At 38.4% G+C, this 12,087-nt stretch overlaps 1 protein-coding gene across 6 annotated transcripts in view; it reads right to left on the minus strand.

Moving 5' to 3' along the window:
• si:ch211-285f17.1 (sickle tail protein homolog) overlaps positions 1-12,087 on the minus strand; it is a 233,006-nt gene continuing 220,919 nt past the window's right edge. For all 6 annotated transcript variants that reach the window (XM_036564672.1, XM_036564674.1, XM_036564673.1 and 3 more), the window contains 5 exons: positions 7,654-7,758; positions 6,049-6,123; positions 4,145-5,791; positions 3,460-3,597; positions 1-1,611 (listed from right to left, as the gene is read on the minus strand). In XM_036564672.1, the coding sequence (XP_036420565.1) occupies positions 1,132-1,611; positions 3,460-3,597; positions 4,145-5,791; positions 6,049-6,123; positions 7,654-7,758 (2,445 nt within the window). In that variant the 3' untranslated portion in view covers positions 1-1,131. The remainder of the gene's footprint in view (positions 1,612-3,459; positions 3,598-4,144; positions 5,792-6,048; positions 6,124-7,653; positions 7,759-12,087) is intronic.

Consider the following 12,087-nt stretch of genomic DNA (forward strand, 5'->3'; position numbering starts at 1 on the left):
GAAGACAAACATGCAGACTTTTATTGTCCTCACACATACAAAGTCTTGCCCACCGCTCTTTGCTGCTATAGTCTTTAAAGCTTCACACATCCAGAGTAAATATATTGATGTACGCAATTTAAGTCTTCTCTTACATCATTTGTCTACCGTTGCGGAAAGGCATGCATAGAAACCAACTTTGGTACATTATGTTAACAAAACTAGACTAAATCTCTTAAGAGCAGTTACACTATATACATGTGGAATATAGAACAGTACTGTTGATCACAATCATTTAAGCATATACTTAGACATCGATTTTGTATTAACTTAAGAGCCGTAGTCTTCCAGTAAATTATTGCAGATATTATTGTAGATTCTGTTGGGGACAACCCATCCTAAATATACATCTTGAATCTCTAACACAGTATATTCAGTCTTTCTGAATAATGTATGGAAAATTCAAACATTTGGCACCTATTGAAGAGACCTGGCATCACTCATTGTGATGCTGTCATTTCATAATAACGTTTGAAAAGACAATGGCAGTGAAATTGAAAACATAAAATGTCAGTTAAGAAAATGTCAATTTGCAAAGGTACAGTACAGGTACAGTTAAAACAAACACTATGGCTGCAACCAATGTTTAAGAAAAAAAAAAGAAAAAGATCAAAATATAGTATGGTCGCCCAGTTTTAAACTGTATTCATTTAAGGGCAAAGTACTCATTATTTAACACGTATTATTCTATAACTCTTAGGCTTTTGTCTTGATAATAAAAATATATTTTTAATATAATTCAAATGTAGGAAACTGAATAATCCAAAATCACACTTTACAAGTGAACAAAATCTCTTGATCTTGTTTCTTCTTCAATGTGTAAACTGTAGGTATTTTTTTCATTGTATTTCATTGTCAGCATTATTTCCTTGAAATTTAAGTTCAAAATGGGGTGATGATTGCCAAGATGCAATATAAAAGTACTGTATGGATAAGCAATGGCATAAACAGCCAGAAACCAAACAAAAAAGTCAACAAAGTGCACTCTGAACACTAGATGAAACAGAACAGCAAAATAATCATAATAAAAAGAACAATTAGAGCAAAATGAGGAGCAACGCTGAGTAAAGGACAGCAGAGTGGCTGAGCGTTCTACGAAGCGTCCTTAGCGACTGTTGCCATGGGGATAGCTGACTTTCCAGCACTCCCATTGTGTGGACGACTGTAACTGACGAAGCTGGGTGTGTGTATGGTTCGGATGCTCTTCACACCCTGAGTCAACAAGGTGGGGGACAGAGGAGAGTGGGAAGAGGAGGCAGGTCGGCCATTTTGGGTCTGTGTAGACAAGGAGAGGCCTTTAGTGCTATGAGGGGGTGGACCAAGCTTTAGGGAACCGTTAGAGAGGGAGGGAATCTGCGAGGAAGGGGCAGGGATTGAGCGAGGGGTGGGAATGGAAGACTTGTTGGAGGAAGAGGAAGGAGGGATAATAGAGGAGGAGTTTAACAGGTTAGTAGCATCAGATTGGGAAGCACCTTTTCCTGTGCTAGAGGAAAAAGCTGGGATTTTAGAGGCAGGCAAAGTAGGGGAAGTGGATTTGGGATCTCCTCCAGATCTCTTAGCACTTCCGTTAGCCTGCAAACAAAGATGTCAGAACACACTGATTGTCAGCTGTAAGCAAACTCATAATGAAGATGTGAAGAACATTTCAACACATTTCACTTACACTAGTAGGATCTACAGTTAAATTATCAGAGATAATCAGACAGAAAACATTAATTATTGACTTAAAAGACACACACACAAGAAAAGTATTTTCAGTGTTTTGTTCAGGATTGTAAGTGAAAACTTAAGAGTTAAAGAAGGTAGGGGAAAGTAAGATCATTTATGTTTTAAAGGAATACACCAATGTTTTTCAACCTGCTGCATCTGTAGCATACGGTCATTTAGTCTCGGGGGTGGAATGGGGTGGGAGTTGCGCCTCATGATCTCATAATAAGAACATCTTGGGGCAACCTTGAGAAATTTTGAGTGATAATGTAGCCTTAGTAGAGTGGGAACAAATTCTGAAACCAATCCACCGCTTCTTGAAAGAGGAGCACAAAGTAGTGGGGAGATGGTACACTCGTCAACACTGCATTAAACAATAAGCCTGTCTATAACACATGCATGTTGTACAAGAAATCACACCTGAATATCCCCCCTAAAACTCCAGTTAAGCAGATGAACAGAGCTACATTACATATGATAAAAATAAACATTCTTTTGCAAGGAAAAAATGTTAACTAACAGCGTTGTTGTTAACTGCCTTGTTTTGCTTGCGTTACCAATTGTATTCTGGATGTTAAAGGTGCACAGGATTTCGCCACAGTCTGAGCACCAAAAATTTAACTAATGTTTTTTTGTTTTTTTTTTCATTCAGTGCAGCCCACTAGAGCTTATTACTTATGACTTACCTCCAAACTCCCAATATTTTTGCAAGTCATGCCTACCATGACCTTTTTACAAGATTTATATGGTATGTGTATGGTATTTTTTTAACAGGATAGACTTACCAACAGGAATTCAACTGACCAGTTTTTAATTTTGTTCGAACTACTTAAGAAACATTTTGTTTGCACGCAATGCAAAGCTATTGATTTTATTGATTTTGCTTACATTAGGTGCTGTACGATACAGACGAGGCAGATCATGGTTAGGCTTAAAAAACACTGGAGAATTCCTTTTAGATCATTCATGTTTCAAAGTGAGTGGTGCACAGTGACAGGACAACCAACCAGTATGCAAGACCAGAGGACGTTCCAAAAGGATAGGAGGAGGTGCACTGTGTTGGAAGTTTAGTAGGGGGTTGATCTTGGTAGTGAGGGGCGGGGACTCATCCCCTGAGAGGTAAACAGGGGAAAGTGTCCAAGACTGGGTTTAGTAGAGGAGCATCTTGGCTAGCACAGAAATGTTGTGGAAAACAGTGACATCAGTTTTGTTGTTTAGTAGAAATAAATTTGGGTGCAAAAAGTGTAAAATGTGTGATATAGTTCATGTTAGTACTTTTGACAGCCTGTAACCCAAGCATGGGGATGGCAGGGGGCCAATTAAAAATAAGCTGTGATGGCAACTCAGGAAATTTTTTTTTTGTTGTTGTTTGGTCATTTTTTGTCTTCGTCATCTACACAGCACCAAAGCCACAAGCAGAGTGAATAGAAGCAGAAGCATTCCATGGTGTTATGAGATAAGTCACATGCCTTCAGTCATAGCTAACTGAAGCACAGCCAAAGTGATTAGAACAGAGCCATGGCAGCTGGGAGCTATTCATACAAAGGACAGTTTACTCATTTTCTCTTTGTTAGTTTCTCCTTCTTTGTAACTCAAGCCCTATTAAAGCTTACTATTCTACAACATACATACTCTGATTTACATGTTTTCAGTAAGCGTCTCTAAGTATGTGTCCCCTGGCTGACTGGACCAGTGGTCCTATGACAAAACTACCTGGCGGAATTGCCTCTGTGAGTCCTGTAGCTTTTGCTGTTTTGCTGCCCTCTCTCTGTCTGAGGTGCCCGGCTGCTGCCTGGTCTTGGCAGACATGGGCACTGGCATCCGACTAGTAGGTGAGGCCACACTGGCGTTCTGCAAGAGGGATTCAAACCAAACAGGAGAAAAAGGAATAGGAACACAAGAGTGCCACATTGGAGGTTGTTTTTTGAAAGAGACAAAACCTGCGTAAAATATTCCATAATGTTTAACTATATATAAATGGATATTCCACACATTAGAAAGAAGAGGTGAAAATGCATGCAAACCATCCTCAACTCCAATAGATGAAGCTTTTGTGCTTACACCTTAGAACCCATTAAAAAGAATTGGAAAATAAACCAAAAAGTGAATACGTGATTTAGACTGAGAGTAGCGTTCTTTGACTGCCTGAACCCAAAGTTAGAAACTCATCAGTGAATGTGTGCCATCTACTAAAATCACCCATGAAACACCAGACTAGTACATACAGACACCATATATGGAGCGTTAAAAGATCCCACAGTCAGTCCTCCTAAACCAGAAGAAAGTTAGGGATCTTGTGGTAGTCACCGGTTAGGCTGGGACTGCTGTGAGGAAGAGGAGAAGGAAAGACCCCTAGTCTTAGTCTGTGCGAGTGAGGCGGTCAAAGCTAGTGAGAGACCTGCTGGGTAGGAGCCGCTGTGACGGACATGCATGCTGTGGGGATCGCAGCAGGCCGAGGAAGCAGTTGAGGTTTGGGCTTCTTCCGAAGGATGGGACCCTTGCTGGAGGGTTTGGGAACCAAAGTTTTCTGAGGAATTCCTTTGTCAGAAGCCTCTTCACCCTGACTGCCCTGAGGTTTTGAGTATTCAGAGGAGTGCAGATCCTCAGAAGACTTTGGTCCCATTTCACAAATGGTGGTCTCCAATTGTTTGATAGTCTGTTCAAGGCTATCAAGGGTCTTGTAAGTGCTCTTTCTGATTTCTTCAGTCCGTCCAAGAGATTCCAGAGGGGTTGATTCTGATGTTGATGACTCTTGTTTAGAGAGAGCAATTTCAAACCTCTTTGTCTCTGTGTGTTGTTTAATACTACCATCTGACTCCTCTTCATCTTCATAGACTACGACCTGCAAAGTCTTCTTGCCTGTCTTGGTACCTGTCCGGATGGCTTGTGTCAGGGCTGCAAGCTGCTTCTTAGGAAATCTGAACTTGAACTTCTTCTTAGCATCTTGTTTGGAATCTATATTAGCCTCTATTGGCATTGCCCCATCAGACAACATTGGTGATGATGAAGAGATGTTACCACGGTCTCTAGGGACCAGGAGAGAGTTTGTCTCATTTGATGCCTCCCCAGAATCCCTCATATCCCCCTTTAACTGCTCTCTTATGTTTCCTTCCTCCTCACCTTCATTTTCCTCACTTTCCTCCTCTATCTTTTCTTCTGCCAGCATCCTCTCCAGCTCCTCTTCACACTCAAAGATGGTGGAGAGGCGTTTGTAGGCTGAGTGGATGTCCACAGGCTCATCAAAAATGATAATGACTGGCTTTTTACTGAATTCACTGCTTTCTACATCACCTTGTCTATTGCTGTTAGTGACATTTCCAGAAACCATGTCACTGCCATGTTTTGTCTGTGGTTTGTTGCCTACAGTCACAGTTTGCACATTGCCTCTCTTGGCATTGACAAGTTTTTGGTACTCTCCAGTGGACAAAGCCTGCACTTTGGTGTTTGTGATCATGAAGGCAATATTATCAGGTGGAGGTGGAGGCTCAGCACCTGGCAAGTCAGGACTAAGAAAGGTCTCACTGTCATCTTCTACTTCTTCAAAGTTTCTCTCTCTAGTCTTGGATGAACCATGCACAAGCTGCTGATTTGTAGAACTCAATTCATCAGGATTTGCACTCGCCTGGAAAAGGAATGGGTCAAGGCCCCCTAGTAAAGCTGGTGAGCAAACTGCAGTTGGAGACTCCACCCTCTCTTCTATGCTAACTTGGACGTGTGGAGCCTTGACCACATGAACCTTGCCCTGTGTAGGGCCAACCAGGCCCAACACAGATCCTTCTGTTGGAGATTGGGGTTTTGACTTCAGCGAACTTGAATGAGTGAGCTGTTTATAAGGCAGTGCATTAGGAAGGCTGGGGGTGTTGTCTGAATCTTTGTTCTTTGGGTTACCAAAAGGGCCATCTGTGGATACCTGCAGCTGGTTTTGTGATTTGTCAGAAGTATTGACATATGAGACCTGAGATGGGGATGGCTGCGAAGCCAGTCTATGGTCTGTTGTTTCCTCTGAAGTGTCCTTAGTAATCTGCGCTGTGACATAGTAGATGACCTACAAAGGTCAAAGAAGGAATAAAACAGTGTATTAATATGGTCTTTCAAATACTTCAGCAATTGCATGTTAGAATGCACACCTGACAAATGTGATTCAAAACAGTGGCATAAGAAATATATTATGATATTAATATTTATCTGTGCATGTATAATTAATTTACATTCATCTTAACTTGTTAGTATGTCTACAGACATTGAAAAGTGGAGTGAGGGGGACAGGATGTATAGAAGGTGACAATGAAAATAGCTGCTCACCCCTGGACTTTGACGAACAGTGCTGTTGCCATTTTCATCTGTGACCAGATCTTTGTCTTCCTGGATTTCTGTATTCTGCTAGGACAGTTTGTGAGGAATAACATCACTGCTCACAAATACCCTACCACTCAGTTCTCTACCACAAGATAATTCTTAATGCTAAGACTTTTGGAAGACTTTGTAAAATGGGCTTGAATCATTTGGGGACTATAATCCTATTTCATTTAAATGCATTTCAATTAAAGAGTATAGTTTTGTAAATATGTACACTACCTCAAATATCCAAATTTCTGGATTACTGGCATTAATCTAATATTTCTGGCATAAACTGCAATGCATTAATCTTCTCATCTTTCCAATTACAACCAAAAAGAGATCATGGTAGAGAAATCATGTAAAGCTTTAACCTCATATAAGCCTGAAAATTTTTTCAGGGTAACTGACATGGGCTGCAGAATTTTTAAAATTCCAATACATATATTCCCTTCACAGTTTAAAATTATGACATCTAACATAGACATTACAATTTAAATGTAAAAGTTGTAAAAAATTATAGTGGCAGTGCTGAAGAAGTCTATAGAAGCCAGACTTTCTGTTTTTTAGACAACAGATTACACAACATTAGACAAAAATCAGAAGATAAAATAAAATCTAATTAATAATTGAGTGAAAAATTCAAAATGGAAAAGAGAATTAACACAGAGGACATGTTAGGAAGTTTAGAGCAGGGCATGCAAGGCGAGATCAGGTCAACCGAACTCTAATATGCGAGCCAATTATGTCCTTAAGGACCCCTTCCAAAAAGGAAAACTACATCGTGTACTACACTTAAGGAATAGTCAAAAAAAAAAAAAGATCTTACAAAATTACTGACAATAAATAAATAAATAACTACCAATTCGCATCATGCAAATAGTGCTATGAAAATAGGTGGCTTTTTGCTTTCATTAGCTTTATTAGTATGCTTAGCCAAGCTATTCCTTTATTGTATTCATTCTGAATGCCAAATTCATAGAACCAGAATATGCAATTAATATGCAATTGGTTCAAATTAAAAAATGAACTGAAATACGGAAAAAGTTCATAAATTATTGGAAGGGACAATTCTACTGATAGAACTGAATGATCTAATGATCTTCTAATGTTAATGGTTCGGGTAGTTCTTCTACTGAATAAGGTAATTCAATCTGTATTACACTATATGTATTTCCAAGAATCTAAAGCCTAACCCATAAAAAGAAACACACAACACAGATTGACTGCATTAGAATGCCAAAGAACATGTTAGTTTATTGATTGGATCAATACACAAAGCCAATCAAGTTTGAAATAATGAAATACAACTTTACTTCACAAAAAATGGAACTTCAGCCTGGTTCTGTTACAAACTAAACAGCATTATCAGTGAGTTCAGTGGAAATAAAATGAGAGAACAGTTGCGAATCAGTGAGAATTTTTGTGCACAAATCCATCATAAGTGTTATAGTACAGTGTGCAGAGTGTGAAAAAAGGCATGCAGGCATTTTTCAAGGGCAGCCATCAGGGACAAGCAGTTGACAGGAGCAGGCAGCTAAAGGGAGAACTAAACAATGTCATGTCCGTTACCTTCTTATCTTTGAGGGGCAGTAAGGCCCCAGGTCTTAGCTCTTTGATTTGTGGCTCTACCAGACCTTTGACCCCTATATCCTTATTAGAGCACTTCTGGAAAACCTGAGGAGTAATATAAGAATATGTGTAGGTGGGTTAAGGCCTGTCTCTCAGACTATAGTATAGCACACTCTCTATAGGAGCAGGCATTGCTAATTAGCTACCATATCAATATAGTACACTGCGTAGATGGAGTTAATGTGGAGAGGATCCACATAAAGCATCTCGGGCCACATTACAGACTTCCTATGTTTAGTCCTAAGATCTAACAAGTTTAAACTAAGATTTTTCACAAATTCATATCACATAAAAAAAATCACAGCTTAAGATTCGGGGTTGATAATCAATTATTATATCTGTTGCCAAGCTACTGACTTTGAGGTGATACTAAACTGCATGCTGTGCTAATTCTCCTAATAAACAGTGACATTCATATTTAAGTCTCCTCACTATTTACTGCCATCGCTGCTGTTTTATCAGTGACTTGCGCTCGCAGCAAACGAGAGGGAACTGTGGAGAATGTATCTGCTGTGTCTGGTGTTTTTTTTAACTGCAAAGTGAAACTGCCATTTTGCAGTATGAATAAATGCAATGGCAATGCTATGAGCTTATGCTATCACACTTGCCTAAAAACATTATTATTTTATTTTCAACAGAACAACTACCGGTAAAAATGAAAGCTTAAGTCATAGTTAAAGCACTGTTCGGGCAAGGATGTAAATAGTACAATGCCAACTGGTGGCTATTTGCTTCTATTCTTCACAATATTTTCCATTTGCTACAATATACACATTGACATTCACACTCTTAAGGTAATGAAATGGAACTGCAGAGAACATATGTGCTGTGTTTTTTTAAACCACAAAAAAAGAACTTAAAACACTTTTTGGATTATGCTAAAACACTATGTATCCTTTGGGCAAGATATTTCAGCAGTACTTTTCCTATCTGTAAATAAGATAGTTGGGATGTTAGGATGTTTCTGTAATATGGCTCCTGCTGTCAGAGTTAAGAATATCAGATTGTTATTACATTAGTCATTGTACATAAAAAGGCCAATCATCATTAATAGAATTTTACCACATTTACGTGGAAGAGCAGTAAATTCAATTTTCAGCTCACTTTCAGTTTTTTGATGAGTATTATTTACAGTGTATAAATATGTATTTACCAGTAGCAATTTGCATGTCCAAAAACTAAAGCTGAAGATGAAACACACATTAAAAGTCACTTCTTTAGAGAACCAAAGAATGTTACTTTACTAATTATATAAGTACATAAAGTTAATCAAATTTGAATTTGATGTTCTACAAGAGGACATGACATTAGTTTTTTAGAGTAAGCTTTGCTGCCAAAGGGAAATGAAGCCCCATCACCACAAGAAAACTGGAACACAAACATCCCACAGGCACACTCGCACCCACCAAGGGCATGATTCATTATTGACCTTTTCGAAGTTTTGAATTTCAGATCCTACATACACTGAGTTGCATATACTTTTACTTCATAGGTTTACTATTACAGACTGTAGCCCATTTGTTGCTGCACAATGTATCAGCTCCCCTCTCTATCAATTCAAAGAGATCACCATAGGACCACCATTGACGAGATATTATATAGGTGGTCGGCTATTCTTAGCAATGACAACAGCATGGTTGTGGGTGCTGTGCTGATGCAAGTGTACCATGCTGGTACACAGATCCTACCCTTGCCCTTCATCTGTGGTCAGTTTCTGACCATTGCTAGCTAGATCTTTTTATTTGGCAGACTGTTCTCATGCCAGCACTCAGGCTGAGGAGTTTAAAAAAAATCACAGTTGCGGACAGCGGTGGCCCTATAATGTTTCCTTTCCACTGATGGATAATGTAGAGGGGGCTAATAAACTGTGCAGAAACGGATGGGTTACTAGAGATGGGAGAGAAAAAAAAACACTACTGTGTAATATCACAATATTCGGTTGACACATTTCACTATTTAATCACTATTTTACTATTTAATCATGAATATTCTTAATGTTTGACAAATGGTTTACCAATATGTAATTTTGTTTTAAATCCCTGAGATGGCACCTTTCTAGCAAGACCAATGCTTCTGTCAATGGAGTCAATTATTAGGCATATATAGTGTAGTGGATTACAACGCTTGGGAAGAATGGGTCTGAGCCAACCATTTAGACAATAACCAGAAACTCCCTAAAATACAAAAAGGCACTGGGTAAGATTCCTAACATTATATTTACTTATCATTTTAAACTGGTTTAAATGACTTAGTAAATGTGTAAAAACAAAGCCTATTTTGAATGTATTAAAATAAAACACACTGCTAAATATGTACACATAAGGACAACTATCTATTTCACAGTTCTGCTTTGCTTCAATAACAAATATCAATACAGCCGCAATTGGCAATGAGCGGGTTCAAGAAGGCAATAGCAGTATGAGCCCTTCTGCAGTTTTAGCGTATTAGGCCTAACAAGGCCTCATGCTGTTTGGGCCTTATTTATAGGCAGAGTGAATAGAACTGAAAGGAAGTCAATTCATCAAAAGGCCTTCATTTGCCATAAACAATGAGCAAAGGTCTTTAAACATAATATAGGTTTACATTCATATGTACTGATCTACACTGGTTTGTAACATAGATGTCAAAACTACATGACTAATGGCAACATTTCTCATAGTTGTTTGAAAAATGGTTTGGTTCTACGTATTTGACCCTTTGATTTGATGTATGCTATAATGAGGCCCAATGCACTCATAATGGGCCCTTTTGGTGTTTAGGAGCCAAGTGAAAGTGGGTCAGAATTTGTCAAAAGACCTAAATATATGACTATTGATCGGGGAACACAACCAAAGAGGTTCACCAAGTTTTGGTCACATTGACCTTTCGATCTTTGTTAAATAAGCTGTAGTCTTTGAATGAATAAGCCAAAATACCAGACAAGCAGTCTAATTTTTGACATAACATGTAATTACAAAGTTATTCAAGTGAGTGAACTGAGTCACATGTCAACAGTTGTTTAGCTGTTGACCTTGTAATAACAATGTAATAACATTTTTATTGATTTTTAGGTGTTTTTGAGTGCTAATGCGCCCCCTAAAGGCCAATCTGGACCAAATCTTGTAGACCCCATCCTAGTCTCAATATTTGTAAGTAATTAAAGTTTTGAGATGATAGGACCAAAGACTGAGGAGTTATAGCAAATCAAGCTAGCAGTACCATGGCCACAGGGATGAATTGAAAGATCAACACCACAGTGAATGAAAAAGTCAACATTTTTTGAAAATTATGTACCTAGAGAGCCCAGAGAGTATTTCTAGATCAACTTTGAAAGATTTGGATCAAAATCCAGAGACTAGTTCGAAAAGTATGGTTTTCAAACAGTTAACGATTACAAAAAAACTATACATTTTTGTAATAAACTTGCAATTGGAAAATTGTTTGCCACACTGTACTACATTGGATTCATATAGATTTTTTTGACAAAATTTGTAATAATATATTAATAACAGGCACTTGTTAGAAAGTGGCTAAATATAGACACCATTCAAGTTTCATGATGATTGGTCCATGTTAAGCCTGTCAAAAACCGTCTAAATGCTGATTGGCCGATAGCAACCAGAAATTTCAATGAATCAAATTGTCCTTAGATATTCACTTATAGTCTGTCTAATAGATGCTGCCTGCAAAGTTTCAGCTTGATCGGATGTATGGATGCTGAAAACAGCTATGTAGCATTTACTCCGCCCCCTAGTGAGGTATGTACACAAAAATGAATAGTCTACATCAGAACCTTCTACTGAATAAGCCTGTCAAGTTTCTTATTATTTTTGCTGAAGGATTCTCGAGTTATAGAATTTTAAATTAATTATGAATTATTTTGAATTTTTCCAGAAGGGTTCATTAGCATATTGCAGCCATATTGTTTAGAAAAGTTAACATTTTTTTGATAATTACTGAGGTTCAGGCTCTTCTGAATTTTTTGACACCAATTACATGACAATCGGGCAAAAACTGTAGGACTAGTTCGCAAAAGTAGGTTTCGCATATTATGCAAATTAGCTCAAAATCTAAGTAGGCGGAGCTATATGGTCCAAATTGCAAAGTTGTTTGTTTGGACCCAAGGAATCAGGAAAAAAAATTTGGTTTGTCTGTAAAAATCTGGTTTAGTAGTTATGAGGCAAAACAAATTTTTCTGCGATATAGCGCCCCCCCTTTAGGCCGACTGGGCTCATGTCGTGCACCTGAGTAGCAGGAGGGACTACTGCCTATTGACCAAGCTCTCTAGGACATACGGTTTGGTCTGGTCGATTCGTTTTAGGGCAAAATAATAATAATAAGAAAAAAAATCTTGACAATTCCAAAAGGGTTCTACGCACTGCATGCTTGAACCCT

The sequence above is a fragment of the Colossoma macropomum genome, unplaced genomic scaffold (assembly GCF_904425465.1).
Source record: "Colossoma macropomum unplaced genomic scaffold, Colossoma_macropomum, whole genome shotgun sequence".
In the NCBI taxonomy this organism is placed as follows: domain Eukaryota; kingdom Metazoa; phylum Chordata; class Actinopteri; order Characiformes; family Serrasalmidae; genus Colossoma; species Colossoma macropomum.